Raw genomic sequence first — 18,960 nt, forward strand, 5'->3', positions numbered from 1 at the left:
GGATATTGAATATAGTTCCCTGTGCTATACAATAGGAACTTGTTGTTTATCCAGGCTGTTTCCAATTCTCTTAACTTTTCTGGGTGTTTGAATTTAAAAAAATAGAGTGTTGGGGAAAAAATTCACTCCCATGAAAAAAAAAGTTAGTGGGCAGTACTTAATCAAGTTTTGGAGACTAGGGGGGACCTGATCTCTAGCTGAGAAGGAAACATTCTGTGAAACCTGAAGAGTGAGGTAGTATGAGATGTGGCCATATCAGGACTCAGTGGGTACCCTGCACTGTATGGCAGCCTCACCTTTCTAGGAAAAGATGGTGAGCAAGTAGTGCAGTAGTTGGCACCTTGAAACTTACAGAAACTTTGGGAGCAATCTGAAGTTTACGCAGGGACTAAATTTCTCCCTCAAAATGAGATTTAAAAGAGGGGCTAACACTAGTCGGGTTGCTCATCTTTAGAAAAATGTAATATTTATTTAATAAACACATTAAAAATGACGCACCAACCCCACATTTTCCTTCATTCAGAAAACATCTGTGGAGCTTATGCTATGTGATGGGCCCTATGCCAGGTGCCAGGAATATACAGAGGTGTAAGTAGGCTAATTCCTGGAGATGCTCACCATCTAGTGGGAGAGACAGACCGATGACATATGCCATAGTAAGGGGGCTATACAAAATGCTTTAGGTACACAAGGATCAGAGGGATTAATTTTGCCTGGGGGAATCAAGAAGGACTTCAAAGAAGAGAGAACTTTTCAACTGGGTGTTGAGGAATGAGTAGGAGTTCATCAGACATTGGGAGAGCAGGCAGAGGGAACAGCATGTACAAAGAGAGTGGTGTTTCCAAGAAATGCAAGTATTTCTAGATGGCCAAAGCAGGAGTGCAGGTAGAACGTGACAGGAGATGAGGTAGGAGGGGCTGGCAGGGCCAGGTCTGAAGGATCTAGTATGCCACAAGGAATCTGGGCTTTTCCCTGTAGCTCACAGGAGTCAGTGAAGGCTTTTAAGGAGGGCAGTGGAAAGAGGTTGGTGAAATGATCAACTTGCACTTAGAAAGATCATCACACCCTGGCAGCAGGGCACAGGGCGGACTAGGGCAGCAGAGAGCCAAGACTGGGACTAGGAAGGAGCCTCTCATAAGTGTCTGCAGGAAAGATGATGATGAGAGTGTGACCTATGGCAGAGAAGGTGGGGATGGAGAAGGGGGCAGACTTGAGAGTTAAAAGAGGTGAAACTGACAACACTTGTGGCTGAAGTGGGAGTGGAGTGAGAGGAGGAGTTGAAGTTGAAGTGCTTCTAGGTTTCTTCTGGCTTGGGCCACTGGATGAAAGAAAGGCGGTCTCGTTCATTAGGGAACACAGGAGGGGGGCAGGTGTGCAACTAACGAGGCCATCAGGTTTACTCTTGACTTCAGTAAGCCAAGGGAGCATCAGGTGAGGGTGTCCAATAGCAGGCGTTTGTACTGCCATTGGGAAGTGGTAGTAGTCAGTGGTTAAGAGAGAGGGCTCTGGGGTTATATTGCTAGATTCTTCCACTTTCTATCTGTGACCTTGGGCAAGTCACTTAGCTTCCCCAAGCATCTATTTCATCTGTAAAATGAGGCTTAAATGAGGAACTGTACGCAAACCATTTAGCACAGTGCCTGGCACATAGTAAACTGCAATAGATGTTAGTCATTGTTATTATAGAGATGAGATTGGGAGTCATTAGAGTATAATGATGCTTGTTCAAGCTACTAGTTTAGATGAGGCCACCCAGGGAGGGTATGGAGGGTGAGAAGAAAGCTAAGGCAGGAGCTGGGGGATAGTGACACACAGGGGGCTGGCATCGTCAGATGAGCCAGATAAGAAAGAGCTGCAGAGAGGTGGGAAAGACATCTAGGAGACAGTGGGGTCCTAGAAGCCAAGTTTCCAGAATAGAGTGATCGATCTCATCAAATGCTGCAACAAAGGTCAGATAAAAGGCAAAAGTCCACTGGACTGGCAATTGGGGGTCCTAGTGACCCGTAGCCCTGGCAAAGGTTCCAAAGAACACAGAAGCTACAGTTGCTACCCTGGTTGTGTTCACACGTGTACCGATGCATGCAGAGACTCTTTCCTGCAGTCAGATGGGGAGTGTGTGGGACTGTCTTCTTATCAATTTGTGCTGAGACACATGCACTCTGTCCTACTCCCTCCCTGGGATATAACAGACCAGAGTTAGGAGTGGGGTATATGGCTATGGAATAGAATGAAGCTAATGGACTCTGTGTGGATTGAATCCATATGACCTTGAACTCAGTTAAATGGATTTAACTGGTTACAAACAAAGGTATACAATACACTCATATATATATATATATCCCTTGAACTCAGTAAAATGGATTTAACTGGTTACCAACAAAGGTATACAAGTCATTTGCATGTATCAAAGAACACAGTCTTTTCTTGGACAAGGTGAAAAGTTCCATCTTACCTAAAATAGTAAGGGAAACCCCTCGATAAAGGGCCAGGAACCCTTCCTGTTGATAAATAGTAGAAAAAGCATGGAGGATCCCCCTGTAAGATGGTTCCAGCATGTTCTGCACAATTAACCGGGTTTTGATGAGGTCTGTAGGATATGTCACGATGGTGGAAACCATGCCCGCAAGACTCCCAGCCATGATGGACCTCCACTGGGAGATGTGGCCCAGGTCATCCGTGAACAGCACAACAAACCTGGGAGAAAATAGGGAGAAAAGCCCAAGGGAATCAGCCACGGATTGTGCTAGAGTGCTCGATGCTACTTATTGCACCATTTCCCTGCATTTGGAAATGCTTTACAAAATGAAGATTACTAATGTATTAGGATTAATGAATAACACATTCAATTCTACACATTCAATTATGCTCATAGTAATGAATATAATTCTAGTTATATAAAATTAGCTGTTATAGTTTATATAACATCTATAAGGAAGAGATACCTAACCGTCTTATTTCTATCTACCCTAAGTCCTCACTTCATTTCAAGCATTTCCCCCTTTTATCTGCATAACTGTCAACCCTGGCTTGCCTGTGGGGTGTAAATGAACAGAAATACTTGGTAAATACGGAACTGGAATGTGCTCCTTTGATTCTGTTGCAACGTAAATGAAATTGCTTGAAACGATGACTTTGAGCATCCCTAGTCGTTGAGTTTTAAAAAATATATTGGTTTAATAATTATAAGAGAAGATGTGCCACCCCACCAACGGTCAGGGAAATAACAAATAAGAACAATAACACAATACCACTTCTCAACCAGCAGACTGGCAAAGATTAAAAAGTCTGATAATATCAAGTGATGGTGAGAAAGTGTGGAAACAGGAATGCTCACCCACTGCTGTGAGAAGTGTAAATTGGTAGGTCACTTTGCAGTATCTAGTAAAATTGGAAAAATGCCTACTTTCACCCCAGCAATTCCATTTCTAGGTGCATATCCTAGAGAAACTCTTGCACGGGTACATATGAAGACACATACAGCGTTGTTTGTAAGTGAAATCGAACCATCTAAATGTCTATCTGTAGGGGAATGGATAAATTGTAGAACAGCGATACAATGATACTTTAGTTAAAATGAATGTGCTTAGAACTATGTATTTACACGGATAAATAGTAAAAGCATAAAGCTGAGTGAAAACAGCAAGTTGTAGAGTGACCTATGGTGTATGATAACCATTTGCAGCCATCTCTGTATATCCACAGGCTTCAGGACCCCCTACGGATACCAAAATCTGCAGGTGCTCAAGTCGCTCATATAAAATGGTATACTATTTGTCCTCTCGTATACTTTAAATCATCTCTAGATTACTTATAATTCCTCGTACAATGTAAATGCTATGTAAATAGTTGCTGGAGTGTGGCAAATTCAAGTTTTGCTGTTTGGAACTTTCTGGAATTTTTTCCCCCAAGTATTTCCAATCTGTGGTTGGTTGAATCCATGGATGCAGAACCCGAAGATACAGAGGGCTGACTACACTTAAATTAAGAAACACATCCACAAAACCATATATTACACCAATCATGGATAGATATAGATACATATAAAAAAGTATAAAATAGACCCCCAGGAAGGTGGAGAGTGGATGGGACTGGGAATCAGAATGAAGGGGACTTCAGCTTTATCTGTAATATTTTATTTCTTGTGTAAAAAAAAGATACTTGAAGTATCTTTTAAACTAATTATCTTTCATGCTGTCAATTCTGCATGGTGGGTATATGAATGTTTGCTAGACTATTCTTTGTGTTTCTCTGCAGTTTCACAATTTAGTAAAGAAATGGCTTTGGGTGGACTTTTCTAAATGCAGAATAGAAAGCCACTCTGTTACAATCCCTCTTTCTGGAAGCAGTGCATCCCCAGGCATGAGGGCCTACCTCGGCAGAAATTGTTCTAAGGGGCCTTTTACATGGGGCACGTTCCCTGGCCAGGAAGCAAAGGAATTTTACTCATTCTTGCTGATGAGGACAAAATTTTAAAAAGGGCTTGGAAACCAGGAAAAATAATATTTTCTGTCGGAGGGTGGGGAGGGGGAGAGGGAGAGGGATAGCAAGGATCTGAATAAAAAGAAAGTGAACAGAGATAGGCTAAAATAAAAGCATTGTATCTTTTTAAAAATGAGAGCATCCCCAGTTCTTTGGCTTTCCAAGCTCCAGTGAAGTTGTGTATTTCCTGCTTTTTCACTTTGGCAGCAGGCCAGGGCCCCCTCTCTGATAAACAAGAGGAGCCAGAGTTCAGGTGAAACCACTGAAGGGGTTCTAGGACCGCTCCTTTGCTCCCAAGTAAACACTGGTCGATTAAAAACATCTCCTTCAAGCTGTAGGAAAGTCTGGACTTCATTCTGTCACCCTACCTTAACTGTACCAGCTGAAACAGTCATTTGAGTGAACCAGCAACCTTTTAAAGATGCAGGTAACTAAGCTGGCATTCACCAGTGGGCCTTCCGTCTGCCTCGGTTTCGCTGCCTGCACACTCCCTCGATCCTCCCTCCTCCCTCCCCTGGCCAATAAGTGGCAGTGGAACCTTAGCCAGGGGAGGGGAGACAGGAAGTGGAAATGCTTGGCTGGAGGGGTGGTCTGCAGCAAGCGGGAACCATCTAGAAGAAGCAGGAGTTTGAATGCCAAAAGAAACACCATTCATTCTCATTGCCTCCTCCTTATTCCCCATCCCGCTCGCCACTCCCAGGGCGTTAATGCATCCATTCCCCAGTCACCGAACATCCACACTGTGCCAGACACTGCGCTAGCATTCAGCATAGATCTTAAGAGAGTTCAACAGCCCTGCCAAAGAGATGACTGATAGGGGCAACAAGAGAGGCATTCGGCCCTTGGTTCTCTGAATGACTTGATGAACGAGGACGAGGAGTTCTGTCTTCTATGAGTTTGTTTTATAATGTAGGGTCTTGCTATCAAATATACAAAATTAAAAAGAAGAACCAAAGCAAGTCCTTCCTCTCAGACTTTTACTATACGGAGACAAAGACTACAAATCGTTCCTCTTACAATCAGAGTCAAGGCAGGGCACCCCTGATAGGCCATCGATTACATCATCCTGGTCCCCACATCTTAAGTGCTTGTCTGACTGGGTGGGGCAGCAGCGTTCCCCTTTCTGCTCTTTCTCCCACTCCTACACACTGCACAGCAGCTTGTTCCAGCGAAACTGGATAAGCTGGTGAGCAGCAGTAACCCCTTCCTTTCAGGCACATGGATATTACACACACCCTGGATGTATGTAGGTAGAACTGCCAACACTTCAACCTAACACAAGTTAGCAGGCAAACACAAGCTCATGAATCGATTACACAATAAGGAAATTGTGTTGGTTATGAGCAATTTCAGAGTTTCAGGGACCCAAACCAATGTTTATACAGCTACACAAACAGTTGTGGCATAAAGTTGGGTGAGGGTCTACTATTTGATATATTTGAAAGCCATCCATAGTGTTAGGTTTTACTTGTTTAGCACAAGGACCTAGCTCCTAATAGACTCTACTGAGTGGATTCTTTTAACTGTAAATCCAAGTAAGGAGACACTTCAGCATCACAATGTTGGGCCGAGCCCTGCACTAAGGAGCTAGAAGACCTGGTTTCAAGCTCCAGCTCTGCCATTAATTGTGTTTGTGGACAAGTCACTGAACCACTCCATTTTCTGAACATTCTGGAGGTTTATGCTTAGTTCAAACCCATAATCATAGGCTGTACCATTACCCCCAACCAACCGTTTTGCAAATTCCTGGTCAGGAGGGTAGAGATAAATCAGTATAATGATGGCCCCAAGGTCTTGTCTTTACGTAGGAAGGCTGGCACCATGATTAATCAACCACTTTGCTGTCTATCACTGAAATATTTCTTTTGAATTTCCAGAAAGAAACTAATCTTGCAGGAAAAAATTATTAGCAAACCTCGCCTGGGTAACTGTTCTTCCTCTCCCACACATCTCCTCTTCTCCACTCTCACTGTCAGGTGCCCTCAGCCGCCACATGGACCAGTGCGACGGGTGGTCCTGCCACCCCCCACCCTTCCTCCTCTTTAGCCGTCCTCCACTGCTACCAGGTGACAATTCCTGCTGAATTGCTTTAATCACAGCACTCCCCCATCAAAAATCCCCCACAGCTGCCCTTGCATTCCAAGTAAAGTCCAAACTCCTTAATCTGGCCCTCCAAGATCTCATTCCAACCTGCTTTTCTGGCTGTATTTCCCATTACAGCCAGAGACACACCTTATGCTCCAGTCACGCTGCATGCCTTCCCACCTCTGTGCCTTTGCTTGTGGCATTATCTGCAGTATCTTTCTCCCCATCTTTGACGGAAAACTCCTACTCATTCTCCCAACACCAAACTCCGATGGTTTTTCTCCACTGTGACATCTTCACATCTTCTCCTCCTCCTCCATCATCAGAGGTGTGAATTGCTATAGCACTTTAACCTTAGCAATCACATGCTATGGACACACTAGTCTTATTCTTTTGCTCTGTAAGCTCTGGGGCACAGGGACCATGCCCCTTTCATCTTGCGTTGTCCCCAGCATCATGCACACCGTGGTCACTTAATGAAGGCAGAGAGAAAGGCAGCAGGAAGTAACAGGGCATGGGCATTGGAGTCAGAAGGCCAGGTGGTGGAGCTCAGCTCTGTCACTGACGAGTGGTGTGGCCAATCTGAGCCCAACTGTGCATCTGGAAAGTGGGCATAATACTTCGTGCCCTGTGGACCTTACAGGGCAGGAGGCAAGTGTTGTAAAAATCCAACAATTTACACACACACACACACACACACACACACACACACACAGGAAATGGTAACTAGGTAGAGGTGATGGATACGTTAATTAGCTTGATTGTGGTGATCATTTCACAATGTATACATATATCAAAACATCAAGTTGTACACCTTAAACATATAATTTTTATGTCGATGATATCTCAGTAAAGCTGTTAAAAATCCAATGAGATGAAGTCAGCCCTCCGTATCTGTGGGTTCCACAACTAACTGCGGATTGAAAATATTCAGAAAAAAAAATTCCAGAAAGTTCCAAAAAGCAAAATTTGAATTTGCTGCACATCAGCAACTATTTGCATAGCATTTACATTGTATTTACAGCGATTTACACAGTACTTACATTGTATTAGGTATTATAAGCAATCTAGAGATGATTTAACGTGTACAGGACGACTGTATAGGTTACATGCAAATACTACTCCATTTCCTGTAAGAGACTTGAGCATCTGGGGATTTTGGTTGGGGGGCCGTGTCCTGGAACCAATGCCCTTCCGGATACGGAGGGATGACTGTATATATTCTAGATGGTTAGCAGCAAAGCCACAGTACTTAAACCAGCCTTTGAAGTTCTGCTTCCCTCCCCTTGGTACACATTCCAAAGGAGGAGTTCCATACTTTGTGGAGAGCAGAGTGAAGTGGGGAGAAACTGAGTCATTAAAATTCAGAGGAGAACTGTTTACAGACTGCAAGCCAGATGTTGCTGAGGGAAAGGGGGCTGGGGAAGAAAGAGAGCCTTGACAGAAATGCCCCACGATCTCACTACCCTCCCTTCCTAGAGAAAGAGAAGGCAACTCTATTCCCAGGCACAGGTGAAATGTGCACTGGCCTCGAGGACTCAGTGATAAGGAAGATTCCATCGGGCTTGTTTGTCAGCTGTCAGGTGAGACTGTCAGCTCTGGCCTCCCAGAGCCAAAGGCAAAATGCTTTGACTGTTAGCCTCCAAGGCCGACCTACGTGGTCAAGACTGTGGGCTGTGTTTCTCTAATTCTGAGCCAAGGCCAGTCTTCCGAGTTGGCAGTGTGCCCAGCGAAGGAGGAACACGGGGAACATCCCCCCAGCTGCAGAACTACCTGAAATTGCATCATTATCGCTTTATTCTTTTAGACTTTGTTTCCAGTTAAAATGCAGGTATCTCTGAGCTCTTGAGGGAGCTTTAAGAGTCATCTGGCATTACCTCTTTAGATGTTTTCCTAAAATGCAGCTGTTTTGGGGGGAGGTGTTAAAAGCCCAAAGAAGGAGTCCAGGGAGCAGCGAGGTTGGAGCTGCTTGCAGTTTGGGGAGGGGAAGCTGCAGCCTCTGTAGGACCCTAAAGTCCAGTTTCTTGGGGGGTGGGGAGCGCCGAACTCCGTGGCCTTTTTGTCGCAGTGGATTGGGCCCTGTGCCCCTACCAAGCACGTTCTTCTGGGGGCTCTGACACACTTCCATACACGCATCTTCAAAAGGGTCTCTCTCCCAAGCCAGCCAAAGCAAAATTTCCAAGCTGGCGGATGGTGGGAAGGATTAGGGGCCATCTCTCCGGAGATCTCTTCACTCCTTCCCTCCAAATCTCCTTTGGCCCCCTTCCACCTCCTCGCCCGACCAACCCGGTCAGCCTCTCTGGGCCAGAGCTGCGTCCCCACAAAACTGCACCCGGCGGGGCAGGAATCCCAAGAAAAGGTGAAAAGGAAAAGGTGGGGACTGCGCTTTGGAGGCCGGAGAGGTTGCCTTCTGGCCCGAGGGGCTCCCACGCGCTCCGGAAGGGGGCTGTGGCGCGCCGCTGGCCGGATCCCGGGCACCCGGGCGGCGTCGGGCCGCGGGACCCCCGGCGGCGGCCTCCCGGGCCCCGGGCCCCGCCCACGCCGCCCGTGCCCGGCTCTTACTTGCGGTAGGCGGCCAGTTGAACGGCGCTGCAGGGGAAGAGGCGCAGGCAGGCCACCGCGTTCCCCTTCCACAGGGCGCGGGGCCCCTCGGCCCGCCAGACGCAAAGCCCCGCGCCCCACGGCCCCCGGGCGCGGCCGCGCACGACGCCGACCTGGGCCAGCACGGTGGCGAGCTCCAGCGGCGCGGTGAGGCTGAGGCTGAGCGTCCCCGCCAACCCCGCGCACAACAGCCGCTGGCTGCCCGTCAGCCGGCCGTCCCGCCGCCAAGTCGCCATCGCGCGTCCCCGACCCGAGCCCCGGGCGGCCAGCAGATCGCTTGGCTCGGGCCTCGGGCTCCCGGGCTCCGGTGCGGGGGGCGGGCCAGGCTCCGCCCGGCGTAGGGCGGACCCGCGGCCCGGAAGGGAAGCCGGTCCGCGCCCCGGCCGAGCCGGCCCGGGGCCGGGGCGGGGTTGAGGATGCCAGCTCGGGGCTGAGGCCGCGCCGGTTTAATGTCTGCTCTTCGGCCGGTAGGTTTCTGTTTGCAGTTGAGAAGGAGTCACCGCGTTTTCTCAAGGCCTAGCCCGCTCCACTTCTTGCGTCCTGAATATTCAGTGCCCCCTCCACCGCCTTTTTTCCTTTCCACGTTCCACCTCGCCCCCTTCCTCCCCTCGCCTCTGTTCTTATCCCTCCAACCTTTTTTTCTGCCCCAGGAAAAAGCCTTACGGATTTCCCAGTGCAGAAGGAAAAAAACCTTCTTTAACATACACACGATATCAGACACTTGAATTAGGCTTTTCATACATTTACTCCTTTAATCCTCAAAACAGCCCTTAGTAGGTGTGTCCTCATTTATTGCTCTCAGTTGGAGAGGCTGTAGGTGTGGTGGTTAGGGCCTGGACTCCAACATGCGTTAGAATCTTGGCTCTGCAGTTTACCAGCTGTGTGACCTTGAGGAAGTCACTCAACCTCTCTGTGCCACAGTTGCTTCATCTATAATTTCTTCCTCTAGGGGTTGTTGTAAGTATTAAATGAAAAATGATGCAGGTAACACTACAGATGTGCTAGCCATGATTAGATGTTATTTTACAGAAGAGGAGACCAAGACAGAGAGATTGACTTGCTCTAGGCACAGCTGCTAGACGCCATCAGGATTCAAATCTAGGTCGATTTTATGCCAACATCCACTACCAGCTACACTAACACGTCCACGGCGACTGTAGAGTGTCTCTCAACCATTTTCAGTGGTTCTGCGAGCTAAGGGGACAACAGAGGCAAAGAAGGGTTAGGAGTGACTTGGCCAGAGTCTAAGAAGGATTTTGATAAGTTAAAAAATTCCAAACTTCTCCCTGTTTTCTCTACTTAAAAAGCCATATCAGTAATAATAGTGAAAAGGCAGTCTAGCAGTCCATTAGTAGAAGACATCCCAGGTACACAGTTGCTTTTAGGCTTGTATAGTTACTTTCTACATTTACTAACACACATGATGATAAAGGATCCTTTTCTAAACGGCATTGCAGGGTCTAGATCAAGAGGACTTGTTCTACCTATTTATGAAACAAACAGGCAGAGAATATGCTTGTGGTTGCCAAGGGGTATGGGGAGTGGGGGAGGGATGGGTTTGGGAGACTGGGATTGGCAGATGCAAACTGGTATATATAGAATGGATAAACAATAAGTTCCTACTGTACAGCACAGGGAACTATATTCAGTATCCTGTGATAAACCATATGGAAAAGAATATGAAAAAGAATGTATATATGTATATAACTGAATCACTGTGCTGTATAGCAGAAATGAACACAACATTGTAAACCAACTATACTTCAATAAAATAAAAAAGAAATGGAAAAAGAGGACTTGTTCTAGTTATAGAAGCCTTGCTCTGCTCTCAACCACTGGGGATGCTTATTTTTCTTGTTTTGTGAATTCGCCTGTCTTGCTGTAAGCTAATTTCATGGCTGTGGGAGGTTGGAGAAAGTAGGTTGATGACTCTAAAGACCACTGCACCACCAGGGAAGCCCGACACTGGACTTTAAGAGGGTTCGAATTAGAATGTGGGGACTACAGTAAGGGAACCTTCAGTTACCAGTTCTGTCCTAAAGCACTCTGTTGGACAACAGGACTAGATCCTAAAGGTCCTTCAGGGACCTCTGCCCTGGGAATGGAACAGTTGATGCAATAACCCCATTGTATGGAGATTGGCTCAACTGGGTTGTATTGGTTTTGTTTGGTTTGAAGGCAACTTGTGTAAGCCTTCAATTGCATCCACCTTGGGAACCAGGTATACCCTTTTCTTTAGCACTGCTGTTCTTTTTGTCTTCAGCAGGAATAAGATGTTCAAGTGAGCCAGAGGCAGGAAGAACCAGTTTAGTCTTCACAGCTGTGGGCCAGGAGAGATCGTGAGTTGATGGTATATTTTAACCTCGAAAGTAATTTTTCACAACAGGAACCTTGCACAGTAAAATGAGTAACAGCAAAGTATTTATTTGCTGCCTTCTGTCTTTTCATGATAATGTGCTAACGTAACGAGGTTTGTTCATATTTTACTCAGCCAGAGTCTCATTCATTTCCTAAGCATTGGGAATATTATGTAGATTGATCTTAAACATAAATCAGTCCTTGAGGGTGTCCTATATTTGGATTGTGATTTGTAGACTCAAGCTAATCTCATTGCCTCTTTTTCATACTTGTTGAAAAGTCTGTGAAGGACACAGTAAGTTAAGGATCTCCAACTTTGGAAAAGGCACACGATGTGAAACTGGACTGCTGTGTTAAAAATAAATTTATGATAACTAAAAAAAAGAAAACAGAAAAACAGGAAAGAGGCAGTAGGTAAAGTAATCTTAGAAGTAGTATTGTAATATGAGGAAAAAGGGTGGCTGGCTGATTCAGGCCAGTAGGCAGCCTCCTGTCGTCCTCATCAGGCCTTGGGAGATGCTCACAGTTTTTGATTCTCCAGCTCTCACTTTTTGCTTCTCTTCTCACTGAGTTAAATCTTCTGTTAGTACATTACCTTAGTTTAACTTGCTGATGTTTCTAAGATTATAGTTTATCTTGCTATATTTATGCCAATGTTGGTTGATTCCTGCTCTCTTAATTTGTATTTTATTCTTTAACCTTACGGAATTTTGTAAATTGCAAAAGTAGAATATACCTGTCATACCAAGAAAAACAGTATAGAAGTGTATTAAAGAAAATTAAGTCCCCCTGCGCATCCTCTGAGGTAACGTTAGAGCAACCAACCTTAAGAGCTTCGTGTGTGTGTGTGTGTGTGTGTGTGTGTGTGTGCGCCTACATCTTTCCTGCAGTCAAATGCTCTTCCACTGAACTATACCCCGTCTGCTGTGTGCACCTTTCCTCATCTTTTTTTTTAATGCTCAGACAAATATTCATTTGTATGGATTTTCCCCCTCTCTCCCTCCCTTCGTCTCTTCTAAAGAAAAAAGATAATTCCATTGGAAGGATATAAAAAAAAACCCTGATAATCAGATTATCTCTAGGGGAGAAAACTGGGAGAGGTAGGAACAGAGGTGGAAGGGAGATTGACTTTTGACCGTGTGCCCTTTTGTACTGTTTGCTTTTTCCCCTCTTTTCTTTTTACCACGGGTATGTATTATCCATTAAAAAAAAAAATCTCTCCGCCATCATCAATTTTCCCTGAAACATTCCCATTAGCTGCAGTGTTTCTGGTGATATTTGCCTTGCCATGAGGGAGGTGTTGGTTTTGAAATGTTGAACAACTCTTGGTGCAGTTCTGAATGAAACAAAATACAGTCTGCTTTCTATTTACATGGTAATTGCATTCTTGGGAAATTCTGTGTACATAAACACTGTGAGAAAAATGTTTTGTATTTTAGAGTTAAGCAGAGTTAAGTTTTCAGTTCTGATAATTAGAAACAGCTTTTCCACCTACATGGATGCCTGGTGGGATCTTTGAAAGCCATGAAGGATGCAGGACAGTCTGGTGCATTGCAGATATGCAACATCCTTGCCCTGCCCATTAAATGCCAGTAGGGTACCCCAATCACTCTGGCTCCCCTCTCCCCAGTGTCCAAAATGCCCTCTAGGAGACAGTGCCATTCCTTTTGAGAACCACTGTTCTAGCTGCTGTCTCTGGAAATTTCTTTCCTCAGATATTTGCAGAGCTGGTTCCTTGTTATCTCCTGTTAGAGGGCTCGCCTGACCACCCAGTCTACACAGCCCCCATTCACTCTGCCACATCTTCCCATTTCAATTCTCTGTATAGCATTTATCCCTAACTGCTCTTTTTCTTTTCTTGGTTTATTGTCTGTTTCCAGCTACCAGAACGTAAGCTCCATGAGGGAAGGGATGTTGTCTCTTGTTCACAGCTGTGTCTCCTGTGCCTGGAACACTGGCTGCCACATAGTTAGTGCTCAGTAAACATTAGTTAGATGAATGAAGGATGGAAGGAAGGAAGGAAGAAAGAAAGGAAAGAAGGAAGGAAATCTTCTTCAGTTCTACAAATTGGAAAAGATTAGCAGAACATAATGTCTTCACGAAATTATTTATTTAGGTCAAAATTATTTATTTAGGTCATATATAATTATTTATTTAGGTCATATATGATAAATAGCAAAAGATTAACTGGATTCACAAGATGGGTAGATTTATCGATTCCCGGTGAATAATATAAGCTTTGTCAGAAATTGGATGCTTGCCATTTTAAATTTCCAGCCACACCTGTAATTCTAAAGTGAACTGTGATACTTGACAGAGACTCCTTGTCCCCAGTCATCATTTTCACCATGTCTTGAGCAGCAGTTTTGGCAAGTGTGTCAACAATGACTTCAGCAGCTCTGACCTTTACAGTTAAATATAACACTATAAAGTGTGGCTTCCATAGCTTTTGCATTTCTCTCCCTTGGCACACTGTATTTAACTTCAAGCAATGCTTGAATTTCCTTCCATTCTGCTTCAAAATTTTTGATGATGTTGAGGCAGGAAGGGTTCATATCAAAATGTGTGAGCCTTTTCCTTCTCTCATTCTCTCACTCATTTATTCATTCCACAAATGTTTATTGAATACTTACTCTGTATCAGGAACTATGCTGGGGATACATATTTCACATAATGGAATTTAATTTGCTCCCATTATCAGGCTATGGTAATCCAAATTTCAATGGTTTTTTATGGTAGCCACCTAATACTTTTACTTTCTTTGCAGCTGGTATTTTTAAAGCACTAAGAGATGGTCCAGGTGATGAAATGATACACCTTTAATATCTATCTGAAGACCTAGGGCTAAACTCATCACATTTTTTTTTTTATTTTGGCCACATGGCATGTGGGGTCTTAGTTCCCTGACCAGGGATCGAACCCGTGCCCCCTGCAGTGGAAGCGTGGAGCCCTAACCACTGGACTTCCAGGGAATTCCCTAAACTCATCACATTTTAATCACCAGCTCCACCTCTACACTTTTTGCCATTTATGTACAGTAAAATTACCTTGTTTCGGTGTAGAGTTAGTTATATGAGTTTTAACACATGTATAGATCTGTGTGACCACCCTCACAATCAGGATACAGAACTGCTCCATCAGCCCCCAGAATGCTCCTGTGTTGCCCCTTTATGATCAACGTCACCCCCAGCCCCGGGCAGCCACTGATCTGTTCTGTCCCTATAGTTTTGCCCTTCGAGAATGTCATATAAATGAAAACATACAGCATGTAACCTTTTGAGACCGGCTTCTTTCACTCAGCACGATGCCTTTGAGATTCACCCACGTTGTTGTGTTCATCACTAGTTTCTTCCTTTTTATTGCTGAGTCATATTCCATTGTGTGGATGTACCACAATTTGGTCACCCACTTATCCATTGGTAGACATTTGAGCTGATTCCAGTTTTTGGCTATTAAGAATAAAGCTGCTATGAACATTTGTGTACAGGTGCTTGCATGAAAACATCTCCTTTTATCACATGAAAGGTAACATTCTATAGATATAACTTTGGTACTTTGCTTTTTTCACTGTATACTATATCCTAGGGGTTACTCCAACTCAGTTCATAGGTATTGTTGTCGCTCTTATTTATAACTACATAGTATTCTGTTGTATGGATGTACCATAGTTTATTTAGCCGTGCTCCTAGGAATGAACATTTAGGTGGTTTCCAATATTTTGCAATTATAAACAGTTTTACAATGAACAACCTCTTGCATGTGTATTTTTGTATTGTTGGGGGTTTATTTTCATCCACTGTTAAACTTTAAAATCCCATTTGTAAACGCTGACCCATGGTGAGTCCAATGGAAAACAAAACAGAAAAGAATGAAGCACAGGCCTAATTCCTAGTAAATTATATGCGCCTTTACATAATTCCTGTACCAAAGGTTTGTCAGCTTCTGGAAATCATGTGTGGATGTGTAAATGAAAAAAATGCATTGATGTACATGGACCTTCAGGATACAGGGCCCCATACTGCTGCTCCACATTGTGAAGTGCTCTGCAAAATGGCAGTGGTCACTGGCAGTGGACAGATTGAGGAAACAAGAGGCCAGGGTGCTGGGTGGTTGACCGTGTGAATGTCGAAATCACTGAGAATGATGAGAGAAGTTGGGACAGAAGACAGACAGTCAAGAACTAAAGCCTTTATGAATGAGGGCAGTGACCAGGAAGGTGACAGAAGACTACCAGCAGGATGGGGAGAGGGTGAAATAACAGGATGGTGTGAGTCAAGGAGGAGCCAGAGACTTCTCAAGAGTGGGGAGGAACGAAGATCAGGAAGTGGCCTTGGGGAGCAAGGAGAGCTCCAGCTCCACCCCTTGGCACTCTCTAAGGTATTTAGCTGTGGGGAGATGAGAGAATAAACAGCCTGCACTTTAGAGGGGTCAGCAGACAGCCAAGGTTTCAGTTACAGCAGGATGTGGAGGGAACATCCCGAGGAGAGGCTCAAGGCCACTGGGATTTAGCCCATCACAGACGGGAAGTTCTAACCTTAATCCAACCTGAACACTAATTTAAGCCTCACCCTCACCCTAACCTGCTGGTAAGGTCCAGCTGTTGTCGTGGAAAGTGTTCCTTCTAGATCAGCTGGTGTTTGCAGCAGCAAGGAAAGTAGCAGCAGCTGGCTGCAATGAGCTGTGTAGCCCTTTGCCATTGGGGCACTGGGAGTGGTTTTCATTGTGTCTTCTGGAAGCTCTCCAAGATTGGGCCTGAGAGCCTGATTGGAGGGTCACAGGGCTGAGCTCCTCCTGCAAGTGTGGCATGCACGGTTCTGGTGCTATTTTGCATATAATTTGCATGAGGTTTGTTGCATTTTGAAGACGGCCAAGGGAAAAGCTGACTGACTATAATCAGCCAGATTTCCCAGGACAGTAGTACCTTGGTGGGAGTCCCTGCTATCTATTCCTTAGCTTTGCGGATCCAGAAATTCAGCGTTGTCAGTGTACCCTGCAATAAGCTGATTCCGGGGGCTGACTCTTGATAACTACTGGGCACTCCTTCTCAGTCTCCTTTGCTGGTTCTTCTTCATCTCCACAACCTCTAAATATTGGAGTGCTTCAGGCTCAGTCCTTGAGCCTCCTCTCTGTTTAAACTGATTTCCATGGTGATCTCATCTAGTCTTGTGGCTTTAAATACCATCTATGTCCTGATGACTCTCAAATATGTATCTCCAGCTTGTAATCCTCCCCTGAACTCCAGATTCTCATCCCCAGGTTCCTCCTTAATAGCTCCACTTGGACATCCAATGGGCATCTCAAGCCTAATGTGCCTCAAACCAAACCCCTGGTCTTCCCCACCAAAGCTGCCCCTCCCCTTGTCTTCCCCATGTCAGTAAGTGAAACTTTTTTTTTTTTTGGTAACTCAGGCCAAAAATCTTGTAGTTGTGCCTGGCACTCATTTTTCCCTTTAAAATTTATTCTCTCTCCCTTACATTATTGGAATTTCCTCCTAACAGGCCTTTCTATTCCCACCACTGCCCCCTTCTCTGCTTTCTTTTTCTCTATAGAATTTATCACTATCTGACATACTATGTGTTTTCCCTAAAACCCTATCTTCCTTTAGCCCACTAGAATGTAAACTCCATGAGGGCAGGGGTTTTGTCTATTTTGTATACTTCTATATTTCTGGCTCTTAGAACGGTGCCATGACACATAGGCTAGTAGGCACTCACTAAATATTTGTTTAATATATGAATGAATGAATGAACCGAGTCATATGATACTGATATATGCATCAGAATGTTTCTTGATTGACTGTGAGAAGTATGACTGCTAAGCAGACCTGAATACTCACATTAGATATTCAAGGCACCCTCTTCCCTTTAGGGGAGTATTAATGGGCTATCATACTAGAATGAGAAGTTAGGGGAATATTAGGATAGATACTCTTTACAGGTAAATGTGATCAACCCATCTTCGTTGTAGGAATATGCCTTCCTATAAGACCATAATATTCATGGAAGTTGCTTTGGAATCACCCCTGCATTGGGCTCTTTGGCTCTCTTTTTTCTGCTTTTCATGTAGAAGAAACAAGGATAACTTCTAAATTTTTGACTTGAGTAAATGGGTGGATGGTGATGCAATTAACAGAGATACGGAAGGACATCATGAGAATAATTTAGACTAGAAGTGACGTATAAGGATAAAGTATGAAGGGTGTTAAAACTGTAGTAAATCCAACTTGAGGCCTTGTTTCAAGTATTCAAGCTGTTACACCAAAAGCAAAGTTCTATCATGGAAGAGATTGTACACCAATATCCATGTGCTCGTCTGTATTTCCCCTTGGCTTTCCTTTTAGCCAAGTGGGGTCATGTGGTTTTGTTCTGGCCAATGGAATGTGGATGGGATTGATAACTGCCACTTCCAGGCCTGGCCCATCCAATAGCCTTCATAATTTTTCATGCTGAAACTTTCTGCTGTTGCCGCAGCTGGAAGCAAAGGACTTGAGATGGCAGAGCACAATGCAAGGAACCTGGATCCCTGAGTTCATCACTTAGAGGAAACCTATCTAGGAGAGTTGTTTGACAGGAACCATCTTATAGGACTTTGTGTGAGTGAGAAATAAATCTTTGTGTTAAGTCAGTGAAACTTCAGGGTTTGTTTGTTACCACAGCAGAGTCTAATCTACCCTGACTAACACATCTATCTACACACTATTATCCACAGGAAAGCTCTCTCTACCTGAGCTACACATGGAGATTCAAGAGAAGCACTTAATGCTTGTCAGTTATGTTAAGGATTTTCTTCCTCAGCTTTATGAAGAGATGGGCAGTGACTATAAATGACTACTTTTGCTCAAGAAAGTCACTGACTTTCATAAGGAAAAGTCATCACTTGACTATTTGAGTTTCAAGAAAAATCTGAGGCTTCCCTGGTGGCGCAGTGGTTGAGAGTCCGCCTGCCGATGCAGGGGACACGGGTTCGTGCCCCGGTCTGGGAAGATCCCACGTGCCACGGAGCGGCTGGGCCCGTGAGCCATGGCCGCTGAGACTGCACGTCCGGAGCCTGTGCTCCACAACAGTGAGTGGCCTGCATACCGCCAAAAAAAAAAAAAAAAAAAAAACAAGAAAAATCTGTGTCTTTCTGGGGAGAAAACCTTCAATTTGAATGATCATAAGCGTAGCTAGGATTGACTTTGAACAACCCAAATTTATGCTTTTATGACAAGCTTCATCATTGTAGTACCATGCAAGAGAAACTGAATGCAATGATTGCAAAAACTGTAGCTGTAGCACATATGCTTTGATGGAGATTGTGAGTTTGGGGTTTTAAATGATTTTCATTGTCTAGATTACCTAGTTGTGAATTCAACTGAAGAACTTGATGAAAACATTTTCATCATAATGAAGAGACTCTTGAAATGCTTGATTAAGTGTCTTCTGCAGAATTTCTCAA

At 44.6% G+C, this 18,960-nt stretch overlaps 1 protein-coding gene across 1 annotated transcript in view; it reads right to left on the bottom strand.

The window, feature by feature from the left end:
- Nucleotides 1-9,797, bottom strand: part of SLC25A43 (solute carrier family 25 member 43) — a 43,804-nt gene extending 34,007 nt beyond the window's left edge. The window contains exons 1-2 of the mRNA XM_022562971.3: nucleotides 9,127-9,797; nucleotides 2,453-2,694 (exon numbers count right to left, since the gene is read on the bottom strand). Coding sequence (XP_022418679.1) covers nucleotides 2,453-2,694; nucleotides 9,127-9,401 — 517 coding nt within the window. The 5' untranslated portion in view covers nucleotides 9,402-9,797. The remainder of the gene's footprint in view (nucleotides 1-2,452; nucleotides 2,695-9,126) is intronic.
- Between the last annotated feature and the right edge of the window lie 9,163 nt (nucleotides 9,798-18,960).

Source organism: Delphinapterus leucas, chromosome X (genome assembly GCF_059928025.1).
Source record: "Delphinapterus leucas isolate spDelLeu-1000000601 "Yukka" chromosome X, BTC_Dleu_Yukka2, whole genome shotgun sequence".
Classification (NCBI taxonomy): domain Eukaryota; kingdom Metazoa; phylum Chordata; class Mammalia; order Artiodactyla; family Monodontidae; genus Delphinapterus; species Delphinapterus leucas.